The 26,760-nt window shown below is 43.4% G+C and overlaps 2 protein-coding genes across 3 annotated transcripts in view; one reads left to right on the forward strand and one right to left on the reverse strand.

Moving 5' to 3' along the window:
• The window catches only part of LOC106821209 (cullin-4A-like), a gene marked incomplete at its 5' end in the record, with an annotated part of 26,903 nt that extends 9,040 nt beyond the window's left edge, over positions 1 to 17,863 (forward strand). The window contains 16 exon segments of the mRNA XM_014825916.1: positions 388 to 461; positions 1,319 to 1,481; positions 4,060 to 4,232; positions 4,926 to 4,993; positions 5,464 to 5,582; positions 6,408 to 6,597; positions 8,821 to 8,925; positions 10,107 to 10,214; positions 11,423 to 11,508; positions 11,850 to 11,957; positions 12,267 to 12,380; positions 12,658 to 12,763; positions 13,656 to 13,729; positions 14,288 to 14,386; positions 14,752 to 14,904; positions 15,155 to 17,863. Of these exon segments, the coding sequence (XP_014681402.1) occupies positions 388 to 461; positions 1,319 to 1,481; positions 4,060 to 4,232; positions 4,926 to 4,993; positions 5,464 to 5,582; positions 6,408 to 6,597; positions 8,821 to 8,925; positions 10,107 to 10,214; positions 11,423 to 11,508; positions 11,850 to 11,957; positions 12,267 to 12,380; positions 12,658 to 12,763; positions 13,656 to 13,729; positions 14,288 to 14,386; positions 14,752 to 14,904; positions 15,155 to 15,250 (1,836 nt within the window).
• Positions 17,864 to 17,978: 115 nt separating this feature from the next.
• LOC106821210 (tctex1 domain-containing protein 2-like) overlaps positions 17,979 to 26,760 on the reverse strand; it is a 12,579-nt gene continuing 3,797 nt past the window's right edge. For both annotated transcript variants that reach the window (XM_014825917.1, XM_014825919.1), the window contains exons 2-6: positions 19,774 to 19,872; positions 19,414 to 19,547; positions 18,859 to 18,928; positions 18,663 to 18,726; positions 17,979 to 18,404 (exon numbers count right to left, since the gene is read on the reverse strand). In XM_014825917.1, coding sequence (XP_014681403.1) covers positions 18,357 to 18,404; positions 18,663 to 18,726; positions 18,859 to 18,928; positions 19,414 to 19,547; positions 19,774 to 19,835 — 378 coding nt within the window. In that variant the 5' untranslated portion in view covers positions 19,836 to 19,872 and the 3' untranslated portion in view covers positions 17,979 to 18,356. The remainder of the gene's footprint in view (positions 18,405 to 18,662; positions 18,727 to 18,858; positions 18,929 to 19,413; positions 19,548 to 19,773; positions 19,873 to 26,760) is intronic.

A 26,760-nucleotide genomic window follows, 5' to 3' on the forward strand; every position in this document is an offset into this window, starting at 1 on the left:
TAGCAACCTCAGCCTACAAAATATCACAGATGTAGTGATCGCGTATGCGGAGGATTCGCACTCCCCGAGTGCCTTTCTAGTTATATCTGCTTTTATATCAATGTTTCTTAAAATATCTCTGTGTCTATTTGAGCATGATTGCTAAGTAACGGTTTACATTCACGTGTGAATTTGGGACATGTTTATTAATGTGTTAGGGAGAGTGTATTCTGGTTAAACAGTTCTTGTTGTTGGGTTGGGGGGGGGGTATATGTGTAAGGGTTGTGCAGCAGTGTATTTGGAAATCCTTGAACAAGTAACATATTTGCAATACAGTACTGTACTTAGTTTGAAATTAAAGAGTTTTTCGTGAATAACAAACTAATCATCATTTTTTTAATATCACAGATTATGATAAGAAGCATATTTCTCTTCTTGGACAGGACCTACGTCTTACAGAACTCTTCAATGCCATCTATATGGTAATATAAACTAACTGAATGATTGTAAGGAAGAAAAGTCTTGTATAGTAAGAGTTGAACAACCAGTCACAGGAGAATCGCTTTTATTTCTTCGTCAGCACTGTTACACTCTTCAACCAGTATATAAACTACACACTTTCTAGCCCAGGTTTCTTCCATCCTCTACCTTATATATGGGAGTTTTCTCTCCCTGCCCAATAACCTAGGCTTTCCTTCGCTTTGTAATTTGCTTGTGACACACCAGCAATGGTGGTTGCTACATGGGACCTGATTACTGGCCAGTCGCCAATTCTCCCGGTTGCGTCATCATATCTGCATGCGTTTCCACTATCCCCTAGAGTTGCTACTGACTAATTATTGTGGCCGCCTCTCTTGTGAATGTCCTTTAAGACTAGTGACTACACCAATGCCTTGCTACAGATTAACTACATAAGGGGGGTTATTAATAGTTTGGATTTAAATCCATATAAAGAATATTCCAAGTGTTGTGCGACAGCATTCAATGTTGTTCACTAAATAATTCATTATAGTTCTTAGTGGCATAGTCGGTGTCCACTGACATTGACAAACTATTGGGTGAGAGCGCTGTTTTATCACACTATGAGCATTTTCCCCAGCGAGCCATAGTAGCGCGATTGAGATACTTCCGGAGTGAAGCGAACGCTCATGAAGGACCATCCATTTTATTTGCGGTTGTTTTTTGCATTCTCCACATTTATATCTAACAATTTTTGAGCAATTTGATCAAGGTCAAAGTAAACAAGTACGTTATCAAGGTCACCCCTGAGAGATGAGTATTTGCCATAGCAGAGGAGCCGATGTCACAAAACGAATGCTGTCTGCTTCATGTGTTGCAGGGACATGGGGTTAGAACTGTTCAGAGTTCATATCATCAGCAACAGGTCTGTACAGAATAGGACTGTCGTCGGGTTACTCCTTCTCATCGAGAGCGAACGAAACGGCGAGGCCGTAGACAGGAGCCTTCTGAAGAGCCTGCTACGAATGCTGTCAGACTTACAAGTAAGCATACGTACGAGAAGCAAGCCGAAGCCGTGGCGTCAGACTAGCAAGTAGCTATATGTATAAGAAGCAAGTGAGAGTACGGTGTCAGACTAAGAAGTATGTATCTATATAAGAAGCAGGTGAGAGTACGGTGTCAGACTAAAAAGTAGGTGAGAGTACGGTGTCAGACTAAGAAGTAGGTATCTGTATAAGAAGCAGGTGAGAGTACGGTGTCAGACTAAGAAGTATGTATTTGTATAAGAAGCAGGTGAGAGTACGGTGTCAGACTAAGAAGTAGGTGAGAGTACGGTGTCAGACTGAGAAGTAGGTATATGTATAAGAAGCAGGTGAGAGTACGGTGTCAGACTAAGAAGTCGGTGAGAGTACAGTGTTAGACTAAGAAGTAGGTATATGTATAAGAAGCGGGCAAGAGTTCAATGTGAGTTCGTTCAAGAAGGTATACATGTAAGAAGCTGGCAGGGGTGCATAGTCGCACCTACATGTAGGTGTATGTATGAGAAGTAGGGAGGTGAATGTTTACCCTTACAAGTAAGTATACATGTGTGCATTTTTAGCTCATCTGACATAGTCAGATGCAGCTTGTAGAATCGCATGAGCGTGCGTCCGTGTGTCCGTCCGTGCGTCCGTCCGTCCGTCAACAGTTGGGCACAAATCTAAACGGCTCGAGGTACGGATTCGAAAGTCGGGACGTGGGGGGGTAATCTGAAAACGAGTTGGGATGTCGAAGCTTGGGGGTCAAAGGTCAAAGGTCAAGAGGTGTAAAAGAAGGGGGAACATTTCCTCCTTAACTTAAGGTATAGGGAGGAAATGCAAAATTGCGGCACAAATCTAAACGGCTCGACCTAGGCTCGTGATAGTCGGTGTATAGCATCATGGTAGGAAAAGCCATCACTGTGCCGAAATTGGAGGTCACAGGGCAGATTTTAGACATTTTCTGAGGACATGATCTGACGGAGCGATTGAACAACTTTTTTGTTTCAGCGGTGACCTACCATTTTTATGACTTTATTGAAAGGACCATGAAGTGTACTTTCCGCTGACATGCGAAGAGTAAGTGTCGGATAACCTTTTGAACCTCAAGAGGAGGGTTAAACATGGATTTGTCTACTGTTAGAAAGAATTTGACTGCCGGGTTTGCTAATAGAATCTATACATGCCTGGACGTATGAGGCTACAATGTCACAGTGAAATTTTAAAAGCTAAATTTGGTTGAAGAAGGTTTATGCTCCTTAAATCGTATAATTTCTATGGCATTCTGTACTGTCAGTGTGTTACATGTAACTTATGCCACTGCCAGTGGCCACTGCCACTGCCAGTGCATGTGGTGGTGATAGTACTGTGTAGTTTTTACCTACGTTAATTAGTTACAGGTGGCAGCTCTCTATTTCAGCCTGTAGGCTTGCGTAGGGAAATGGATGAGTGCTTACCTATTCTGTCTTGCAAAAAGTTGTTGCTACTACGTACGATGGGAGCTTCCATCTTTAATTAGACACTTAAACGTACGCGCCATCTCGTGGCAACTTTCATAACGATCCCAATGAACATTCCTTCGAGAAGTTTCCTGATACCATCCCTGTGCCTTCCAATGTTTCGGCGCATATGTGAACACATTTGGGACTAACAGGGTTTACTAGAATTCCACCACTTCACCACAGAGTCACCGCAGTAGACGTAAGATGAGCGCTGTCGCTCCGCCACCCTATTTTGTGTATGTAAGCAGATCTACCACGTAGTATTCGAGGTACAATTTTCTTTTTGCTCCCTTCACCCTGTGAAACCAAACGTGCTAGGCGTTTTTTTTTGGTTTCTACGTGCTAATTTTTTGGCAAAAATGGGAATTGCCATTAGTCAATTCAGGTTCAACGGATTTTGCTCATTTTTGGTATGTGAATGAATAAGGGCTAGGGGTTTTGATATTTTTCTTATGCAAATTAGGTAGGGTTTGGCAATTATATAGCATATTATATAGACATGCAGATAACAAACAGTCTGTGGTGTCACACTCGTCTGGTTCGTTTTACAAGATTTCATTGACAATATCTTTAATGCAAAATTCCTGCTATGAACATATTATGATTTATACTATTATTATTATATTATTATTATTATGATATATAATAATGATTTATGCTAAGAAACATCAAAGCGGGTATAGCGCCATCTATCGTCACAAATTGTGATTCATTTTGGTTTATAAATTATTTATAATTTATAATATTATTTATTATTTTCACATAAAAAATTACCCATATAATTATCAAGAGTATATAATGGGAGTTACTCCCATATATACTCTTCGTTTCTATAATGTACGTCGATGGTTGCTCAATTAAAACTGACTTTTTCTCACTCACTCATTTGTGTCCTTTTTTTGTGGTGAGCTACAGTGTCATTGACACTTTCATCTTCCTGCTCCCTTCACGCTGTACTAACCATGTGCTCATGTGACTGCGTGCGCAGATCTACCACGAGGTATTCGAAGTTCTTTCTGCTTCCTTCACCCTGTGCTAACCATGTGCTATGTGGTACAGTTTCTTTCTGATCCGTTCACCCTCTACTAACCATGTGCCCGCAGATCTACCACGAGGTATTCGAGGTGCAGTTTCTCGAGGCGACGAACCAGCTGTATCGCACTGAGGGCCAGCAGCTGATGCAGGAGCGCGACGTGCCCGAGTATCTGATGCACGTCGACAAGCGTCTGAACGAGGAAACCGAGCGTCTGCTGCACTACCTCGACCAGAGCACCAAGTACGCGTCGTGTTGTGTCGCGTCGTGCGCTGTGTTGTGTCATGCACCATGCCGTGTCGTGTCCTGCTGCGTGCAGTGTTGTGTCGTGCCGTGTCGTGTCCTGCTGCGCGCAGTGTTGTGTCGTGCCGTGCCGTTTCCTGCTGCGTGCAGTGTTGTGTCGTGCCGTGCCGTTTCCTGCATAGTGCCGGCTTGTGTCGTGCCATGTCGTGACGTGCACATTATATATTGCGTCCTGTCGTGCGGTGCGCCATACCGTGTCATGTCGCATCCTATGTCGTGTACTGTGTCGTGTCATGTCGCATCCTATGTCGTGTACTGTGTCGTGTCATCTCGTGTCCTGCGCCGTGTCATGTCGTGCGCCGTTCTGGGTCGTGTCGTGTCCTGCGTCGTGCAACGCGTCGTGATGTAGTGCAGTGCAGTGCAGTGCAGTGGGATGGGGTGTGGCTAGATGTGTCGTGATGCGATGTGAAATTAGTCATGTTAGTGTGGCTTACCTTATCTCGTACAATCTTATCCCATCTTGTCTTATATTGTTGCATAGTGATTGGGAAAATCATAGTGCATATTTTTCGTAACGTTTTACATATCATATGTTATGTATGTGTCATGTTGACTGATGGTCAATACTTCTGAATCGAGTTGTTGACTGTTGTGATTAGCACTCGTTTTTAATACCAATTGAATTTCATTCAGGAAAGCACTGATCACCTGTGTGGAGCACCAACTTCTTGGTGACCATCTATCCAGCATACTTCAGAAAGGTAGAACATTTACAAAATGCTGTTTGCATTAGATTAATGATGATTTTTAGTTTTACTATTGTTTTATTTTTATCCTGGCAGGGGTATTAAAATCTTGGTGTTTCTGTCTAAAATTATATATTGCATCATCTAAATGTAATTAGACTTTAAACTTTTGGTGCCCTTTCATTGAATTAATAAGTTGTATATCTTGTTGTTGTTGTTTCTTTGTTTGTTTGTTTGCGAGAGATTTTATTCTGTGAGTTTAAGTAGCGTGAAAGTAGCATGTCGCAGTTAAATTAGCATGTTTCCCAGAACTGTCAGTCTGTTGGCCTATCTTTGTAGCAACATGTTCGAGAATTATTTTGATGGTAGGTAATGCATTGAGTGAAATCATTATATGGATTGTAGGATGTGTCCTGACTGAGAGACGGACATTGTCATTTGAAATAACCGGAACCATTCACTCAGGTTGTTTGTCTTTGGTTTAGGATTCGACAACTTGATGGAGGCAAATCGAACGAGCGACCTAACTCTCATGTACCAGCTGTTCAGCCGAGTAAAGAATGGACTGCATGAGCTGTGTGCAGGATTCAGTAGTTACGTGAAGGTATCGTGTCGATCACCAGTGTATCACTTTAATTATTTTACTACCTTTATCAATCACTGTGAAATGGAAAGTAAGGAGTACTTGTCCATGGTGGCTTTTATCCAATGTTCGTACAATATTGTCCATTCTATAGTGAATCATATTCACTTACGTGAAGGTAATCCATCGATTACCAGTCAATGTGTCATGTTTATTATTTAATAACTTTAATAATCACTGTGAAATAGGAAGTTGGGAGCATGTACTTGGTTTGTCTGCAAACGTAAGCATTGCGTACGTGTCCGTGGCCTTTATCCAATGTTCATACAAGCTTCTTACATTCTCCATACTTTCTATTTCATAGTGATCCATCTTCATGTCAGCATGGAATTAGCTGAAAGTTTTACTGGTGATCAGTGAGCAGTTCACGGCGTGCAAAGACGTCAGCGAAGCGTGCAACGTGATGTGAAGATCTCGGGGCGAAGCTTGCAGTGCAGCATGATGACCTGAACTTCACAACGTCTCTCTCTCTCTCTCTTCTCTCTCTCGTCTCTCTCCTTCTCTTTCTCTCACACACAACCTCTCTCTCCTCCCCTCTCCCCGCTCTCTCTCTCTCTCCTCTCCTCTCTCTCTCTCTCTCTCTCTCTCTCATTCTCCCTCTCTCTCTCTCTACTCTCTCTCTCTCTCTCTTTCACTAGTCTCTTGTGCTCTATCTCTATCCTATCTCTATCTCTATTCATATCTCTTCCCTCTACTCTCCCTCTCTCGCTCTCTCTCTACTCATATCTCTCTCGCTCTCTCTCTTCTCTCTCTCTCTTTCTATCTCTCTATTTGTCTATCTCACAGAAACGCGGACGGGCGATCGTCATCAACCCGGAGAAGGACAAGACGATGGTGCAGGAGCTGCTGGACTTCAAGGAGAAGCTGGACACGATCGTGTCCGACTGCTTCCAGAACAACGAGAAGTTCATCCTCGCGCTGAAGGACTCGTTTGAGTACTTCATTAACCAGCGGCTGAACAACAGCAGAGCTCTAGGTGTGTGTGTGTTTTGTGGGAGGAGCGTGTGCGTGTGGTGTGTGTGTTGCAATGTGTGTGGGAGGACGTGCTGCTGTGTGTTGGTGGCAAGTGCGTGCGTGCGTTGTCTCCCTCGCTGTGCTGTGCGTTGCGGTGCGTTGGGTGCGTGCGTGCGTGCGTGACGTGCGTGTTGATGGGGAGGACGTCTGTGTGTGTGTGTGTGCCTTTCGAGGTGTGTGCGGTGCGTTGCGTGCGCTGCTCGGAGTGGTGCGTGCGTGTGTGGCGTGGTGCGTGATGATGTGTGCGTGGTGAATGTGTGTGGGAGGGCGCGGTGTGTGTGTGCGTGCGTGCTGTGTATGGCGGTGAGGGGTGGGGGTCGTGGTGCGTGAGTCGTACGTGCGTTTGAAATGTGTTGGGAGGGCTGTGGTGTGCGTGGGAGGGTTGAGTGTGTGCGTGTTTGTGTGTGTGTGCTGTGTGTGTGCATGCCGTGCGAGGTTGATGGCGTTGGTGCGTGATGTGTGGTGCGTGTGTGAGGTGGGTGGTAAGTAGGTGCGTACGTGTCGGTGCACGGTGTGTCTGTGTCTGCAGTCCTCTGATCAAGCCAGTGATGGCGCTGGGTGGGTGCGTTGCATGCTTGTGCCATCTTGGGTCGAGAGTGTGGTCCTGATCAAACAGTATTTATGCTCGGTATTATCATTACGCATTACTCTATTTCAGATTTCAGATTTTTTCTGCAAAAAATGTTCATTGCAAAATTTCTTCCTCCATTAAAATGTGACAATACTAAAATGAGCATTATAATAATAATTTATCGGGTTGCCTCATTATTCGTCGGGTGCGCCCAAAATCGTGTTGTATTACTCATCATGACTTTTTCGATTGCTAGGAGAACATTAGCGGTCACAACTCCTGCTAATATATACGTTTTCACACTCTATCTCTTTTTGCCGAGTGCTAAGCAGAGAAGCAGTGTGTACCATTTTTCAAGTCTTTGGTATGACCTGGCCAGTCTTAGTTTATTCCATTCCTATTCACTTGCTCCTGTTTTGTATTTTTTTCGCTACGGCTGACTGAAGGTCAGACGAGGTTATTAGAATCGCGAATGGATTGTCCGATCGTCCGTCACAGCTTGGGCACAAATCTTAAACGCTCGAGTACCGTCTTTGATTATTCGCGGACATGGGGGGGGGGGGATCGCCGAAAAGGACTCGAGATGGTCGGCAATTTGGCGGTCAATGGGTCAAAGGTTCAAGATTGTGTCATAGAAGGCCGGAATGTTTCCCAAATTTTTCCCAATTCCAATATTTCTTAACTTAAGGTATAGGAGAAAATACGGAATTGCCATGCACAAATCTCAACGGCTCGACCTACGCTCTTAATATTCGATGTATACGTGTGATGGGGAAGCAAACCCACTCACCAGTGCGAAATTGGAGGTCACAGCGTCAAAGGGCCAGTGTGCGGGAAAGGCTCAGATATCAGACATTTTCTTGAGGACAGTCTAACCAAACGAGTGCAAAACTTTTTTGTTTCACCGCTTGACCTCCATTTTTATCATTTATTGAAACGCCATGAAATTTGGCTATTCCGCTGACGTGAAACAGTAAGGTGTCAGATACTTTTTGACCTGCAAGAGGGATGGTTAACATGGATTGTTGACTGTTAACAAAGGAACTGCAACTGCTTTTTGCCTATTAGAGCCCCCGTTCACCCGCCCTTTCCCGCCACCGCCCCTCCCACTCCTCCCACCCTCCCCACCTACCCCAGCCACCACACTAGCTCTGCGCTCGACGCGATTACTATCCATGATAACATGTTAATATAGCGAAGTCATTAAAGTTAACACAGCTGTATCTTTTATTACTGCTACTACAGTAGGGCATAGCAAAGGCCTATCATAGATTTTAATCTGTATTAGTAGTATCCTAGAGATATATGCTTGAGTCGCGTGAACGCGGTGGCGGGATCAGGGCGCACTTGATTCGCAGTTGCAGTGAGTTTTATTCGAAGAATACCTGGCTACAGTACGACGTCAGTGAGCGCCTAGTCGCTCTGCCGGCCTTGTTGTTTTTGTTTGTGATGCTGTGTTAGGAGTTTGCGGTTGATAGCATATTATGACCTGAAATGTCAGTAACAATTACAGCAAAAATGTAATTCAATTTACAACTATTGACTGTCTATCAAGAGTGATTGTGCTCGTACAACAATGTAGTTTAGCTACAGTTGATGAACGTTGTATTTCAGCCAAATTCGTCGACTCAAAGCTGCGAGCTGGAAACAAAGAGGCGACGGAGGAGGAGTTGGAGCGATTGCTTGATAAGATCATGGTGATATTTCGATTTATACATGGTGAGTGTACGGTGTTTCTCTCATCGTGTCATGACTACTCACTAGGTGTTTATTACATTATTTACTTTTGATTAAACTTTTAACTAATTTCAACGAATTAATATAGACTGATTTGCCAAATTCTGAATGCATTCAAACATTTCTTTGCAATATCTGCTAATATGGAGTGGATGTGCACACGTCACGTCGCATGTATGTTTTGTGCATCAAGTAGAGATTGGTGCTCCTCCTGCTGGGTTGCTTTTATTAAGCCTCATCTGACATAGTCAGATGCAGCTTGTAAGAATCGCATGATCGTCCGTCGTTCGTCCGTGCGTCCGTCCGGTCCTGTCCGTCCGTCCTGTCCCGTCCGTCAACAGTTTGGGCACACAATCTTAACACGCTCGACGTAACAGGTCACGATCATTTGGGTCGTATGATGGGGGTATCGCTCAAAACGGTTTGCGATGTCGAAGCTGGGGCAAAGCCGTCAAAGGTCAAGAGGTGTAAAAGAAGGGCGAACTTCACTCCTTAGACTTAAGGTTAAGCGGAGGCATAATGCAGCAATTGCCGGGCACAAATCTAAACGGCTCGACCTAGGCTCCGTGATAGTCGGTGTATCAGATCCATGGTAGGAAAAGCCGATCACTGCGCCGAAAATTGAGCGTCACAGGTCAAAGTCAATGCGCACAGGCGCAGATTTTAGGACATTTTCTCTGAGACCGAATGGCTCTGACGGAGCGATGTGAAAACTTTTTTTGTTTCAGCGGGTCTCGACCTAGCATTTTTATGGCTTATTGAAAGGCACCATGAAACTTGCTCCCTTTGCCTGACATTGCGAATAGGTAAGTGTCGGATACCTTTTTGACCCTCAAGAGGAGGGTTAAACATGGCATTGCTTGACTGTTAACAGGAGGAGTCGAACTGCTTATTGCTATTTAGAGCCCCTTCCCCCCACCCTCCCCCTTCCCCTCCCCTGTCCTAACAATGATGTGTACGAACTGGCGTGTCTGCATATCTGCCGCCTAACAATTTGGTACACGCCACGACTTGGAAATTTTGACGTTTTATAATCGTTAGCATACAGACTCAGATGAGCAGACGCTCTCTGCTGGCTCTTTCGTTACCAATGATGTCTCATAATTTGTGTTTCTTTCTATCTATTCTCATAATAATCATACGAATTTTGTCGTGCTTTGCAGGCAAAGATGTTTTCGAAGCATTTTACAAAAGGATCTTGCAAAGAGACTTTTGTAGAAAAAGTGCTTCTGTGGATGCAGAGAAATCCATGCTGTCCAAGTTGAAACAAGGTTTGTGTATGTGGTAGATTATAGGTATATGCGTGGATAACATACCTATCCTACAATGCTATCAAGACCGTGGATACCTAAGGCCATAATACAACAATAATTAGCTGAAATTCCAAGTTTGTGCAAGATTCCAAGTTTGGGCACAACATGGATACCTAAGGCCATAATAAAAATATTGTTTGTTTGCCCTCACCCGACCGACCGGCCAAATAATTTTATTGACCTTTCCCATTTTTTTTTAAACAAATTGTATCACTGTACAATACATTATATAAATCTGTAGGCAATACATTATATGTACCAAGCAAAACAAACATTTAACATAAAAGGTATCTCCACACAAGCACACCCGAGCATGTAGACATCATGCTGAATTTGTAAAAAAAAGAAGCCTACCTACCTACCCAAACTTTTCAGCCTGGGTCGGTTGAGGGCAAACAAAGATTTTTTTTAATTGTGGCCTAGTGCTATTATCCACATGTTTTTTCTCACTAGTTATTGATTCTTATCGAAACGATCTTTTAAACAATTTATTAAAAGAGCTTTCGCTGTTGTGCCTTGAGTTTACTTTTACTAATGATTTTAGATACACAGGATTCTACTGGGGATGTTATATAAACATGTCTAACTATGTCACACAGAATCTCGAATGTGAGAATCATGCGAGACTTTCCTCGCAGCTGATTAACTAAACTCTTAATGGTATTGATAAAATAAAGAGGTTGTGATGTGAATGATGAGTACTATTGGGTCTGAGCCCTGATGGAAAGCTTACCTTACCTACTCTGACACATGCCGCTCTGTGCGGCTGGTCGTATAGTTCCGTTTTACTACATCGGCTGTAATTATTTGCTATAGAGTAAGCACATTATGAACAGATAAGCTGATAGCAAAAGTTAGTTTGGCTTTAAATGTTTGATATACCAGTGTCTTATTTGAGGCCATTCAAATTCTCACATAATGTTGTAATGTATCGAACTGATAGTAAAGTCTTTAATATAAAGATGTGGAATTGGTCGTATAGGCCTGTTGACAGGCCTTTTGAGCTTCAATAGATGCCAAGTATTGAATGAAGTATGAGGTATTGGTGATGCCAAAGTACTTTTTCCAAGAAGGAATCTTTCCGAGGAGTCTAATATAAAATGTACATTGAATTCTTTTAAACGTTGTTTCATTAATATGCTTATGTGAGTCACACTTGCTTGCAGAATGTGGTGGTGGTTTCACGAGCAAGCTGGAAGGGATGTTCAAGGACATGGAGCTATCCAGGGACATTAATATTGCATTCAAACAGGTGGGTGTGGTAAAATTCACTGTAAGGGCTTGCATTCGCAGGGTTGATTGTGAGACAAGTATTCAGTACTTGTATGTTACGTTGCATCATGTCGCATTTCCTAACATAATGATAGCATTATTTTCTTCATAATCTGCAGATTAGTCATTACATCATTAGGTATATCAGTTAGTAATGTTACTGCAGAGCCACTGAAACACGAGAATGGGAAAATATATGTCGAACTCAATATTTTCATACTGTTTTTGTAACCTTGCCGACTTCTCTTGTTATCTTCTTCTCTGAGCACTCAGTAATCTATGATCAACACTCACTTCATTTGCCATCGCTTTTCTTCGTAGCATCTGCAGAATATATCGTCACCCGATAACATAGACCTTACAGTGAACATATTGACGATGGGCTATTGGCCAACATATGTTCCCGTGGAGGTACACATGCCACCAGAGGTCAGTACAGTGCAGCCTGCTACTTTACTCGGTCGCAAATTAAGTCCGCACTTCAACGGGTTTACATTAGAAAGAATTCGAGGATCGTGATTGGTATTGCTGTCTATCACCTAGTAACCGAGAATAGGTTATAGTTACCGTTGAATATAGCACCAACTGCAGATACATGGTTATTGTTGCAGGCACTGTTGCAATTATAATTTATAAATGTACACTACTTTTTTGTTGAACGATATTTGTAGTACTGTACTTAGTTGCATGTTGTGTAAAGGTTTGATGCAAATAAGTATACAATTAACAATTTTTCAGATGGTCTCATACCAAGAAATATTTAAGAAGTTCTATCTGGCAAAGCACTCTGGACGCAAGCTACAGTGGCAGCCAACACTAGGACATTGTGTGCTCAAAGCAAGCTTTAGTGCTGTAGGTTTTCTGTATATATATCAGCATGTAATTGTAGTCGCACCATAGTCTCGTTATTCATGTATATATGTATATATATGATTAATCATTAATGTCTTTCCAAACAATGCAGCTTGAAACGACTGCTGTTATAATGCATAATTACTAATTATTTGTAGAGTACTAATTGCACGACAACCATTTTTCATTACTGCAAGAATTAAATTAATTACATAGGAAATTGGCAAGACCTTGCCGATCTATTACTTCATGCAGCTGCTGCCGTCATCTTTTCCAGGGAGCGAAGGAGCTTCAGGTTTCCTTGTTTCAAACGTTGACGCTGCTGCTGTTTAACGGCACAGAGGAGCTGGCACTAGAGGACATCGCTCATCAGACTGGCATAGGTACGCTAGAGCAGTGCTTCTTAAACTATCTTGGTTTCATTCACCCTCGAGTCTTTATCACACAATTTTATTCACCCGCGATTAAATTTACTTGTGTTTGTGGTAAGTTTCATTTACCCTTGGGTGAACCATTCACCAATTTAAGAAGCAGCGAGGGTCGCAGATGGCACGGTAGCATGAAATATTTCATAACGCATTGTCAACAAGACGTTCTAGATAAGAATCATGGCAGTACAAAACGAGTAGTTTGATAGAAGTGAATTAGAAGGAGTATAGATAGGAGTAGTGAAACTGTGTATGTCAAAGAGTTAGAGGGGTCGCAGATGGTGCGGTAGCGTGAAATATTTCAGAACGCATAGTCATGAACACGTCCTAGATTAGAATCATGGCAGTGCGAAAAGAGTAGTTGAATTAAAAGAAGTATAGATAGGAGTAGTGAAACTGTGTATGTCAAAGAAGTGGGCAGGCACATGAGATGAGTGCAGAGGTAGGAGAAGAACAATCGTAGTTTGGGGGGGAAAGGCTAGAGCAGTTTAAGGGTAGCTAGGATGATAAGGAAGAAATAGTACCTAGATAGCATGCAGGGTGAGGTTAGGCCTGAAAGAAGGCAGGTAGACAAACGAAAATGCTTAAAGACAGGAGGAAGACCGTGAAGTAGAAGAAATCTAGTTGGGCCACGAGTAGGGAAACTAGTAGAATAAGAGCATGACATCTGAAGGCCAGAGAGACAGGAGACACACACATGGGTTGTAGACGGGTACGGTGAAGGAAAATATGGTTTGGGGAATTCATAGCATCTAAAAGAATTGTAGAGAATTAATGCATTGCCGTTGCTCTGCGTATTTGTATTGTCAGTCGTGTGACGCGACCGACTTGTATTTACACTCTTCAGAGGACACTGAGCTGAGACGAACACTTCAGTCATTAGCCTGTGGAAAAGCCAGAGTTATCCAGAAAGTGCCAAGGGTAAGCAAGCCATTTCAACTCGTATATGTTGTTGTGGTAACGTGAACATTTGTTAAAGTGGCTTCGATATTCTGTAAATGTATTGTGTATTTGCTTTTTTTTTGCAAAATAAGAACGTGTTCTATAGAGTACCGAAGTGTGACGTCACGTTGGCAAGACAACGTACGGGCTGGTTCTACACAAGCCACTGGCTCCATAACATTAACTGCGTGAAAATATTGTGCGTACGTAAAACACGAGTGTGTGCGCTGCAGACAGCGGTAAAGCATCGGTAGCAAGTCGATCTTACAATATTTACTGAATTAAAAAAAAAAGACTCTCAGAATGATGGTTACAATCGGGTACAAAACACGACACGCAGTTAATGTTACCAGAGCATATGATTGTGTAGAACCAGTAGGTTCGTTGTCATGCCACCGTGACGTCATCACTTCGGTACTCTATATGCTACTACTGTGTCGACTATATTAATAATGATTTTCGGAGTGGACCAGTTATAACAGAAACCAATGAGGTGTGAGTAACGTTATTGTGAACTGTTTGTTTTTTGCATTGTAGGGAAAAGATGTGGAGGATGGGGACAAGTTTGTTTTCAATAACGAATTTAAAAACAAATACTTCAGGATTAAAATCAATCAAATCCAAATGAAAGAAACAGTAAGTATGTCTACACACAAGTTCATTATATTGTGACTAATTATCAGTACCCGTATGACTAACAGGTAATTGAAAAGGGACTAAGGTATATGAAAAAGGACTTGTGAAAGGACTGTAGTTATTATTTCGATGGCAGCTCTTACACTTATTGCCCCTCTCTATTGCTTTGTGCTGCTTTCCTCCCCCCCCCTCCCCTCTGCCCCCTCTCTCCCTTTCCCTCTGCCCCCCTTTCTCTCTCTCTCTCTCTCTTCCCTTCTGCCTCTCACCTTCATGTTCACTCTCTCTATATATATATTTGATAGTATCATTTTCTCTGTCAGTTAATGTCAGTGAAGCTTATTAATGAGCACGCTGTTAATTACCAGGCTGAGGAGCAGATCAGCACCCAGGAGCGAGTGTTTCAAGACAGACAGTACCAGATAGACGCTGCCATCGTGCGCATCATGAAGACTCGCAAGACACTCAGCCACACCCTGCTTGTGTCCGAACTGTATGAGCAGCTCAAATTCCCAGTTAAGGTACGTACGGCATCATCAGTATCAATGTTTTGCGTTGCAAAACGTACTTGTTAAAATTGTGCGAAGATTGTGATTTATCCAACGTTACACTGCTCTGTGATGTATCAATCCATGTTCTTCCAACCTGGCCTTCCTATCACTACACGTCCTTCAAACGGATTTTGTTTTTGAGCATTTTTGCTTGTTTTGGGTGTCCACCAAATTCATGTATTTGACTATTTGCAATGTCTTTTCTTGTCTGTTTGTGCAGCCGGGAGATTTGAAAAAGAGAATCGAGAGCCTCATTGACAGAGATTACATGGAGAGGGACAAGGACAACTCCAACATGTACAAATACGTAGCGTGAGATGCGTCCCGTCATGTCGGATGCTGTGCCTTCCTCATCCATTCTAATTGCCATCACATCGTTACTGTGAGGTGTATGAAAGGAGATTAGGCAGCACCGAAGCAATCGAATCCTCTCCCATGGAGGGGTAGTCAGAGTTGGCAGTGTACATTGAACATGGGTGTAACAGGCAGAGACGTTGCAGAGTGATGCTATTTTAAAGTATGGCGTTTCGTTCATGAAATTTTCGTCGACTTACACATATTTACGTAAATGCACTATCGCAAGAAGCTTTAATTGATCTAGGCATGTATCCGAGTGCTGATATTGGAACAAGGTCTTCACACTTGCTCGCTTTATAATACCCAGTCATAAATCGCATTCCTGCTCTTGCTCTCTCTCTCTCACTCCCTCCCTCCCTTGCTAACTCCATCCCACCCTCTCCATCTCACTCTTTCTTTCTCTCATCTATCTCTGTTGGTCAGAGTTCAGATAATGCTCAAAGCTAAATACTAAAACGTCCGTAATGGAAAAACAATTCATGTGAATCCTCTCAAGCAACAGATGCTAAGTAAACAAACGTTGATTATCGAATCAATTGGTGATAAAACAATTTCTGATTAAAGCCGATTGTGTGCTCACTATCTACCACCTACTAGCATGTAGATTGCCTTGCTATGAAAAGCTCACCCGTAGAGCAAGTTTATTTTGTCTAAGATGTCTTGGTTTGGCCCTTGCATTTATGCCCTATGCTCCAGCATAGAAATATCTTGAAGGCTGCCAGGTCATAATAGGTCTTTTGCCCCGTGTAGTATTGTAGGGGTAAGAATGATCTATTCACGAAATTGTCATTGTACAAATTGAAATTCAACCCATCTGGTAACATTTTGTAAGGAAAGTGAAGGGTATATTTGGCATCTTAATCAGATGTAGAAGAGCAAGCAGCGTCAACTATATTTTTAAAAGACTAACCTAATAGATGTAGAATTTTCAGTGAAGCAGAGCCATGTTAGCCGTGCTCGACTAGCAAGTTTGTACAGTTGATGAGTGTGGAATACCCTCTTGTGACATGAAGAGTACAGGCAATGCTTATTTGTACCAGAATACGTGGTAGCATTATCAATTTATTTATCAGTCCAGCCATTTGAAGGCAACTTGTCTGCCGACGGATTTTTACATTAGCTTATTAGACGTTGTGAGGAAGTGTAATTCTCAATGGTAAATCAGTTGACAACACGTGGTGGTGGCAACCTTTGTACATATATTTTGCCGACGCCGTATTTGGAAACAACTTGTAGACAAACTAGCTTCGTGTTGTGTTCTGCCAGCAGGGTTTTGCTGCAATGGGTATTTTTAACAACCGAGACATGTTTGCCCGGTGCAACAGTTCCAGTGGCAAAGCTATGATACATGTGTCAGTGCTGTTTTGCGCAACTGGACGTATTGAGTTCAATAATAATCTGCATATAAAGAGTGGATGAAGTTCAAGACAGTCGAGTCCACATTTTGGAGGTAATCCCATTGCAGGCATCTTAAATGGTATGTGATATTGCACTCCACTATTGTTAAATATAAATTCAATGATTGTAAAGTTCACAGTGTTGTGGCAAGACCATGGTGGTGATTGGTTTCCTGCTTCTGTACATATTATTAAGTCTTCTTTTTGTCGTTACACATTGATTTTGTATATGCAGTTTTGTGTTGTCTCATTCAGTAATAGCACCTTCGAAATGGGCAAATGTGTGGATGCTAAATTATGAAAACTTGCACTCACTGATGCATAATCAGACATATGCAAACTCCAATCTGATTAGCCTTATCTTCAGGTTTAGTCACCTAAATTTTGAATGGCTAGTCAATACATAGAAAAGGCTGTGCACCCGTGAGTGGAACACTTCATGTTACTAGTGTTAATTTGCATATTTCTCCGATAAAAGCTAGAAGCCACATTTGTAAAAAAAAACGACAACACCTGAATATATGCAAATGGTAATTGCAGCACCGTCATGCTAAAGGGAGGGACTGGGCAGCAGTAGATGGAGATGTCAGCACTGAGTGTACGTATTCAGCAAAGAGTTCTCATAGCTATAGAATTCTGTTTATATCTCTTGCTCATGGAATATATAAACATAGGTGGTAGTTAACTAAAGTCTGCGACTTGTACTGGTCCTCGCTTTCTCGTGGGGGGGAATTTGCAAGCACATTTTCAAGTGAGTCATGTGAAGTAAGCATTATTGAAATGACGTCCCAGTTCTGGACACGCCCTATTGATGATATTTCAATGTTGCTTGACGGCTTTTCAGAGGCTGAAGTTGCTTCGGTGTTAGTGACGTTTCACAGTAGTGAGAAACGCGCGGTTGGGCCGCATGCTTGGCCGCGCCAGATTTTGTACAAGCTGTGTAGTCGGTGAGAGATTACTAGCTGCAATGAAGCCAGCCCCATATATATATTTTTACTTGGAATGTCTTGTAGATTTATTTCCGTTGGCCGTCAACAATATTACCAGTCTCGCGTATATCCACTGAAATCCTACGCACACCCTCAGTGCTTTTGTTGTTCCTTACTGAAGGGAGTGTAGTGTAATATATTTAAACTGTACCATATTGTGATAAAATAAAATTCGTGTAGAACTAAGCTGTCTTCGTCTCTTTTGTATTATGTCTTATTCGTTTAGCAACATTTTTCGCAAGTGTAGACATATAAGAACATGGAAACAATGTTGGCAACAAAATTTCTCAAAACATGAAGGTCTCTCATGCATATAAGATTTAACCTTTATACACATACATCTTAGCCAGCTCTAATTATTTTCTAATAAAAAACTTTACAGCAAAAATTACAGTACACTAATTACGAACTAACTGCAACACAAACACGTGCATAATAAACAGTAAATATAAGATAACCCTATACTATAGAATGAATTGGACGGAATTTAGTCTGCTACCAGCGTATCACGGTGTAGTAACAGGCTATGCGTTTCAGACGTTGAAGAATGGTGCTCCTATACCTGAAATGGACACAGCTATACCTGTTGCTGCCCCAATGCTGAGCAGTGGATCTCACACACAAGATGAGCTGTCCAGGTGCATGCAACTGCTTTGAAAGGCTTGTGAGAAGACCAACCTCAGTAGTAGTACACACCAAATGCTGCTGCTACACAGAAAAGAGTGTCCTGCAGATAGAGAAAGTGAAGGTAAGATTGGCAATAAATCGATATAAACCTATGTTACAATAAACGTATGGAATAAAAAAAAATTAACTAGATATCTGTTACGTAAAGAAGCTGATGCTTAGCTAGTATTACTGTATTAAATTTATACATTTGCCATCGGATGAATTTATTATAATAAATTTTTAGCTTGCTGCTAAGGATACACATGTACATTGTGTCCATTATGTGATAGTGTAGGTAACTTGACTTGATACCTACATTCATATACACATCTTGTGCATAGTTATCTGTATCACAGTCCCAGAAACATCGGCTTGCAACCCTAACAGGAAGAGATAAGTATATAAATAAATAAACAAATAACTAACTAAATGTATGTGCGTGCCTGGCTGCGTGCATGCGTGCGTGCAGTATATGTGAACAAAATGTTGACAGATAGGATTATTTCACTTACTTCACTCCTTCTCCCCTTTGTTCTCCAATTATCACTTGCACAACAATTTTGTATCTCTCATACTCCAGTTCTGAAACAATTGCAAACATATAAACATGTATTTTATAACTACAGCCGACATATATATTTTGATTAGCATGACCACGATCACGATCATATCGTGTAGCTATCTATGTTTATGGTCTTACAGATAACTCTACGTAGACATTACGTAGTTTGTGCATAAACAACCCATATATTTATTATTTGCCTACCACCTACAAAAAGCATCTACCACAAACAAACATGTCTCGTTTCATGAACACTACTTTGAAGCAATTATCAGGCACAAAGATATTGACATCGTATTGCCATAGCTAGGGAAGACATTGAGAATACTCTACAAACTAGTGAATACCATTCCCTGCTAATACACAAGGATGTGATATCAATAACTACTCTGCTAACCCATGCATAACACATCAACCTACATGTATTCCTAATGTCAAACGAGTATCATAGTGTCAAGATAATTGAATAAATCTATGGATTGCCCCTGCTATATTAAATACATACCTTTCAACTTCTCCTTAATCTCGGTGGAAAGTTGCTTAGTCAGTTCTGAAACCTCTTCTGGGTCATACTCTTTACCAGCAAGTTCATTTCTTAGGATCTCATGTATGCAATCCTTTACAGCAATTGGTCTGAATCTACAAAGAATTTACTTGAAATTTAGATCACAAGATCTTTACTTTAGTAAAACTAAAACATTCAAACCACAAGAAACTAAAATAATAAGAACATGCACTTACCAATCACGATGCATGCTTTGAAACTAAACACTTATTTCTTTAGAATTAAAACTGAACAAATCAAAATGGGTATGTAGCATAAATAATTTACTAATAATGCTAAAAGCTCTCTCAGCCAATTTACTTGTGTTGGAAGTTTGGCCTTATCATGTAGGTGTGTTCTGATGGTTCTTCGACCTCTGCCATTCTGCTGTGGTTGTCTTGACTATTATAACAATGCCACCTACAATCGTACAGTATATATATATATATATATATTATATAATTATATATGAAAGAGCAAGATTAGCCACAGCTGCAAATGGACAAAAAAGGCACTTTCTGGGCAATCTCATATTTAGGCAATGTACTTGAGCCCTTTCATGTGCATTAATAAATCCCTATAAATGACGGCATGCACTCGAACCCCGACATGCACCCTGCATATGTTCAGGATCGATAAAACTACCATCCTCTGTATTAGGTAATCATTATACTGCTTGGTACTGCTATAGTGTTACGAAAAAATGAAGTATGGGCTCAGTGTTCAACGTGGCAAGAACGCTCATGAGGGTGCTATGTCCCCCCATGGTACTCCACCCCGGCCAGAACGTTCCCTGGGTACGGTCCCGGTATACCGAGACGTCGCCTGGAAAGCTATTCATGATATGGTTCAGAGTTGGGTAGGGGTAGGCGTAGGCGACTGCCGCTAGACTCGTTAGTCGAGTAGCGCGAGCCAGCACCCGCCGGCCCCGCAACTCCGCCACAGCGCGGGGGAGGGGGTGGCAGGGGGGTTAGCGCACCCCCCCCTTAAAAATTCTTGAGTTGCCCTCTCTTTATAGGAACAGAAAGCGAAATTTCCCCTCTTTCATCTCCCACCAATTTTTATCAAAAGAATGAGTACTAAGACTTCTATACCTAATAAGACAGAAGCAAAAACTACTCACCCCGAAAATAAAGTTGATGTTGTTGCCCGGATTTGTTTAGGGCGGGACGGCGTCCGCACGCCGACTGTGTTCTGCAGCGCGACTAGATGCGCGCGACCTGACACGGGTTGATTGCGTTAGTAGACTGGGGTAGGCCGTCGAATCCTGGCGTACCTAACCCCTCCTCCTAATTCTTAGCTTCATCAATTATTCAATTCTGAAATAGTTTCGACTGTTGATCTTGTTGGCATTATTTTAGCTTAGAACTACTTTAGTGTATGTACTAGTTGCTGATCTCCATTCTCCTACCACCTCTGCAAGCACACGACCCAACACCTCATCCTTGGTCTCAACACTCTCTGGCTCAAACAGTACCAGTAACTACTGGCGCACAGGGCGTGTACGGGGGGGGCGTCCCAGCCGGCGGCCTGCCGGACCCGCCGCCCAGCCTCGCCTCCCCCCCCCGCCCCCCCCGCACGCCACACACACCGCATCCTGAGCGCCGCAGTCGAATCTTCAAATTCCCTTCTTGACCCCAGACCCCGCCCTGTGCCCGCCCCCTCAGCCCGCTGGCCGCTCCAAGTCTTCGGGTTAGCGGGTTGGTAGGCGCGCCGGCGCGCTACACCTTCTGTAGGACCGCGGGCCGGTGTGGCAATAGTAAATCAACGTGAGTAAATGCAATTCCTTAAGTAGGCAGATGACCTATCAGTGCGCAGGCGGGGTGGCGCGCGAGTCGTTTGAACATTCAAGTTGAAGTTCGCAAGTTTTATAGTAAACCTGGTAGTGAACACGGAAAGCACTAAATAATAAAAAATTAGTACACTGTATACTGATTTCAATTTTCTTATTGTAATACTAAGTCGTGCTTCAAACTATCCACGGGCTAGTCCGCAGTTTGAGTCTTCACCGGGTACCTCAGTATTGGTCCTTGTCGCTCTGCCGATCGGAGCCAGTCCATACTTTCCAAGCAAGTCGTGATCCGGGTTGTTTGTGGCTTTTCGTGGACCTGTTTGCCGTTGCTACCTGGAATATGTCTGTTTCCACTACACTTGCTATGGACAAGACTTCGACAGTACAAACAGATGTTGCGCACGGACCTCACTCCACTCCGCGCCCTCCGGGAGACAACCTCGCCCGACTGAAGAACAAGACGGCCCAGCTCCGCTGCATTGGTGCTCTCTGAAGGAAGTGTTCTGGGAGGGCCGCGCCGCGGACCCCCGGCGACCCGGGTTCCTTGCGCACCCTGCGGTCCGTCGCGCACCGGAGCGGCTGGCCGCCGCCCGGCCACCGGCTTCAGGTCTGCCGCCCCTCAAAGAATCTCGCACAGTGCTCTTCCCACCTGCCACCCCCCCCAGCCCCTAGACAAAATCCTGGGGGCATCCGCGCCCTGGCGAGGCTACGCTGGCGAGCGGCATATTAGATAGTACCAGCATAGGGCCACGTTCCGGGTATACGTCCCGCCCCCCCCGGCCACCCCCCCCAGCTACACGCCGGCCCACGTTCGGCGCAGCTCGACACCTGGGGGACACTGAGAGCCGCTGCTCCAGCGGCAAGCAACCATAACTACTACTACTCGTACTACATTATGGCCCCAGGCACGTGAGCGTTTCAACTGTAAACACATCGCCGCCGGCCGCCATTCGCGCGTCACCAGCCTGACACACTAAACTAAGCGTATAATGTGTCGAGTTGTGCCGCGCCACGAATGGGGCGGCCGTGTGTTTACGGGCAGATTACAAGTCGGTGTGAGAGACGCTTCAAGTGGCCTGTGGATGACTGACTCCGTGGTATCAGTATTGTTGCTAATTAAAAAAATAATGACACTGGTATGTCATGGCTGGGGAACAACGGCCTACTCTGTGGCGGAATCGGACCCGGCTCAATGGTGCATGGTCGCTTGGAGAACGGCTAGATATTGCCTTAAGAGTTGATAATAATGAATATTATGCAGGAGTCTATCAATAATTATCCATGTTGGTCTTCGCCGACTGAACGGCAAGTTTAGTTCATCGATCAAATTGCCATTGCTTGATAAACACATCTTCTAGCGGACCTTGGTGGCCGGTTGTCAAGATAGAGAACATGCCCATGCATGGTCGCGCAATAGAAGACCAAGGTGGTCAGTTACCATCAATATACATATAAATTATATGCAATTATAGACTCACGGCGTTAGGGTTAATGGTCTAGGGTGAGGGTTAGGGCCCCAGCACCCTTGGCTTTTATTGGGACGCCGATGTTGCTCGTATCCTTGGGCGCACTACTTAATAGAAATGATTAGGTTAGTTATCATAATGTGAAAGGGTGTTACCGTCCAAAATTTGAATCTCATGAAGATGTCACTGTAAAAGTGTAAGATACATACAATGCAATTTTCTAGCAATTAGAATTCGACGAGCATGCGCACTCTTTACACTGGGGGCGCCCCCACCATCGCAATGGCACTAGGCGCGAAACCCCGTGCACGAGTACGCCACCCGCGGCCCCCCGCACGGCCCGCCCCGCCCACTCTCATCTCTCTCAAAACTAGGGGGCGTCCCACACGATCCAATAATACAGCTCTACCCCGAGCAAAATGGGGTAGACTGTGTAGCCCCGGCCCCGCCCGCCCGGCCCGGGCGCGGCCCCGGTGCGCACGCGACCGGAGGTGGAGGGCGAGTACACCGGGCGGTCTATAGAAAATCCGCCAAGCCTCACCCGACGGCCCCTTGGCTTTGCGGGCAGGGCCCGAGCGGCGCCGCCACACTCCCCCACTGCATCTCAGAAGTCCGATCTGCTTTGGGCATCTCCGTAAAGAGTGAGTTAAATGGGCGTAGTCAATGATGGTGTAATGAAGGGTCAAGTGAGGTTAAGCGGAAACTGTTACAACCGCTTCGATGCGGGGCATAGGACTGTTATAACCTATATCACGTACTCACTACCGCCGATATATACTACTTAATATATATGTATAAGTATATACGTAGCTTTATATATATTATCATATATCATACTTATATATATTATGGACATACCTACTCATACCGGCCTTATACGGTACTCCCTTGAGTGCCCATAGAGCGGTGATGGTTTAATCATTATGCTGCGTCCTTGCCATGCATATATAGTGAATACCATAGGGGTTCGATGGGGCGGGACAAGCGGTAGTGGACTCGGGGGTTTGAGCTCTGTTTGATTGGCACTACAGAACTGTGTCTCGTCGCCCTCACGCTGAGTCGCCAACGCTCCAAGGAGCTCCGGATCCCAGTGCCTAGGATACACCCGCCGTGGATCGTATTAGAACATCGGCCCCCGGAGCAGTCAATCAAAGAACGATCAGTCGCATACACTGTGATGCGTAGTTGTCTTAGTATTCATCGACGTGCCGGCATTCTAAAGACATGACTAAGGTAGATGACTAGATCTGAGCGCAGGGCGGGCGGTCAGATGGTCGTGCTGCGTGCGGGGCGCCCGCGTCGGCGCGGAATGCGTATACAACCTGAGAGGGCTCAATTGTAAAGAGTTCAGGAGGTAGACGTCCTCCCTCGGGTAGTACAAAGTGGTATCTCCTCTCATCGATCTGCAGGTGTCACCTTGATTTCAGTGTCTCACTGGGCCTCATATGTCCGAATTAGGCTGAGGTGACACTCTTCGCTCTACCCCTGGGGCGGCGTCAGCATCGGGGTGAGAGTCAGTTCACAGGCGCGCACCGGTGCCCGTCGCGGCTAAGTACGGAGGTTGCATAATACACGATATCTCGACATACTAGGGTAGATATGAGGATCGCCGCATCGAACGTCCGAGTTAGGGTGACCTAGCTCAGTAGTAGTGGGATAATACATATAGATAAATATAACAACATATATTATAATATACTATAAGTATAGCGGAATACCTAGTCAAGCTGTGTGACAAGTTATACTCTCATCTGATTTATTACACATATACGCACTTTATAACTATCTTTCACGCGAGATGGCGCCAAAGAGTCAAATTTGAGCAAAACATTTTGTAATGCCATTGGATGGTGGCGCCCCTCGTGGAAAGAACGGGTACTTGCATTTTCGTATGTTATTGGATGGTGGCGCCCCAGTGAAAAAAGTGCGCATGCGTCGAATTCTAAGGGCGAGCCAATCGCAAAAGGTTGAGCTTGTTTTGTCGCTAAATTGACGTCACAGGGCAAGGCCTTGTCACAGGGTCGTCACGTCGGTGCATGCGCAGTTTACTGGTTGGCAGAAAGCATTGCTCTTGGCCTTTCGTAACCAAATTTTATCGTCGATAGGATCGAACGAAAGAAAGAAACCTAATGAGCCATAAACAGCAATATATTATATACCGTACCTATACAAAGATGAAAAACTTCAAATCGTTTTATATCAGTAAGTGTATTGTTTACAAACATAATTTTAACAAAAACTTTACTGGTGACAGTGGTGAGTGGTAAGTCTACTCACAAAAATATGTCTTTAGCCGTGATTTGTCTGAATGTGATTCTGAGCAAAGTCTCTTCAATGCATGAACATATCGATTTGGATTTCCATAAGTATACAATTAAACTAGCTGAATATTAGAGAAAACCACACAACTCGGAAGTATGAGGGCGCGTTTGTTTGGTACGAATCCGTTGGATCGCGATCATGTGATCCTGATTCCGACCAAACAAACGCAATCTTACTTTCACCGGTTCACATTTCGCTGTGATCTATCACGTGATGGTTCATAGCAACAGTTAGGCGACCAAACAAACAGTCAGATCATTGAGATCAACGAATCCATCGGATCGGGATCCGTGGATCCGACCAAACAAACGCGCCCCTATAACGGGATGGTTCATAACAAAGAACAAGCTGTGATTGACTGAGGCGCGGGTCACCATATAATTGGATCTCGTTTGAATCCACCTCGCTAATAGGGTCGGGTTTTTGGTGAATCGAGATCTGTGGATCCGACCAAACAAATGCTCCAGAGTTCCACAGTTCATGAAACCATGTATGTTGCTAGCGCCATCTTTCGGCCAGACATGGCAAAAGAATGATTACAAGACAATTTACTAAATACTATAAACTATTATAAAAACTATAACCTTCATAAAAATACGTACTTTACTATAGGCTTTCCATGATGAAGGAAACAGCGTATGAATCAAAGAAAATGTCATGGTCATATATATATAGCTCCTCTGGTACCAGGGGTAGAATTTAATTTTTGAAACCACTCACAATTTTTTGCTAGTGGGTCAAATTTCAACTAGCAAAATCCGAAACACTCGCATTTTTAATATAATTATGTTTGTAGTGTATAATATGCTTTAATTAACACTTTAATTAAAAATGTTATCTTTTTATAGTTACCGGTACTTTATAAATGTTATATAATGTTGAGACGACTTTGTTAAACCAGGCTACAAAGCGTGAAGATAGAATACTCTCTGTATCGGCCGATCGCCGAGGTTTATAATCCTTACTCAGTTTGTAGACAGTATGTGTTTATTATTTTGCAGAAATTAGTTGGTCTAGTTCCATTATGACTTATGTTGACAACTTGTTACTTAAAATGCCTGGATATGGGATGTTGGATTTTGATAGTCATGCATGACAACAGATTATATGTCACTCGCACAAAAATGCAAGTTGTTATATTTTTTACTCGCAATTTTGGAAATCCACTTGCATTTTGCGAATGTGCGAGCGTTAATTTCGAACCCTGGGTACAGAAGTTGGAATTTGGAAGCAGGAACCTGGGACTATTTTAAGGAACATATGTGTTGCTAATGCTACTCTCTTGAAATGCGTAGAGAAAAAAAAATTGCTCTAAAACTCGAATGAGAATAATATTGTGCCAAAATATTGAAATATTGCTCCATTATACTTGACGTGATGCGGCCATGATACCGAGGCGCGCAGAGAATTGACACTTTGTGTCTTCCAATCACAGCCTACGCCGCACCAGAGTTTTATATTTTTAAATATGGGACCCATTAGACAACCAAATCGCCGATCTAAGGAACTATAGGGCACGCTGCTAGGCTAGAACAGTTTCCTACGATAGAGTTTGGCACAAATACCAATATAACACGCTGTTTAGCGCACTGCGCTACGTCCTTCTGTTGCATTTTCGCATTTCCGTAATCAGAATAAGCCCCACCTTCTTTGTTGATGGGCATGAATGGGGCGTCAACGACGTGACCCGTTACTGCGTGTAGGTGTTTGGCGAGACTGTTTGCTTTT

Source organism: Priapulus caudatus, unplaced genomic scaffold (assembly GCF_000485595.1).
Source record: "Priapulus caudatus unplaced genomic scaffold, Priapulus_caudatus-5.0.1 Scaffold63, whole genome shotgun sequence".
NCBI lineage: Eukaryota > Metazoa > Priapulida > Priapulimorpha > Priapulimorphida > Priapulidae > Priapulus > Priapulus caudatus.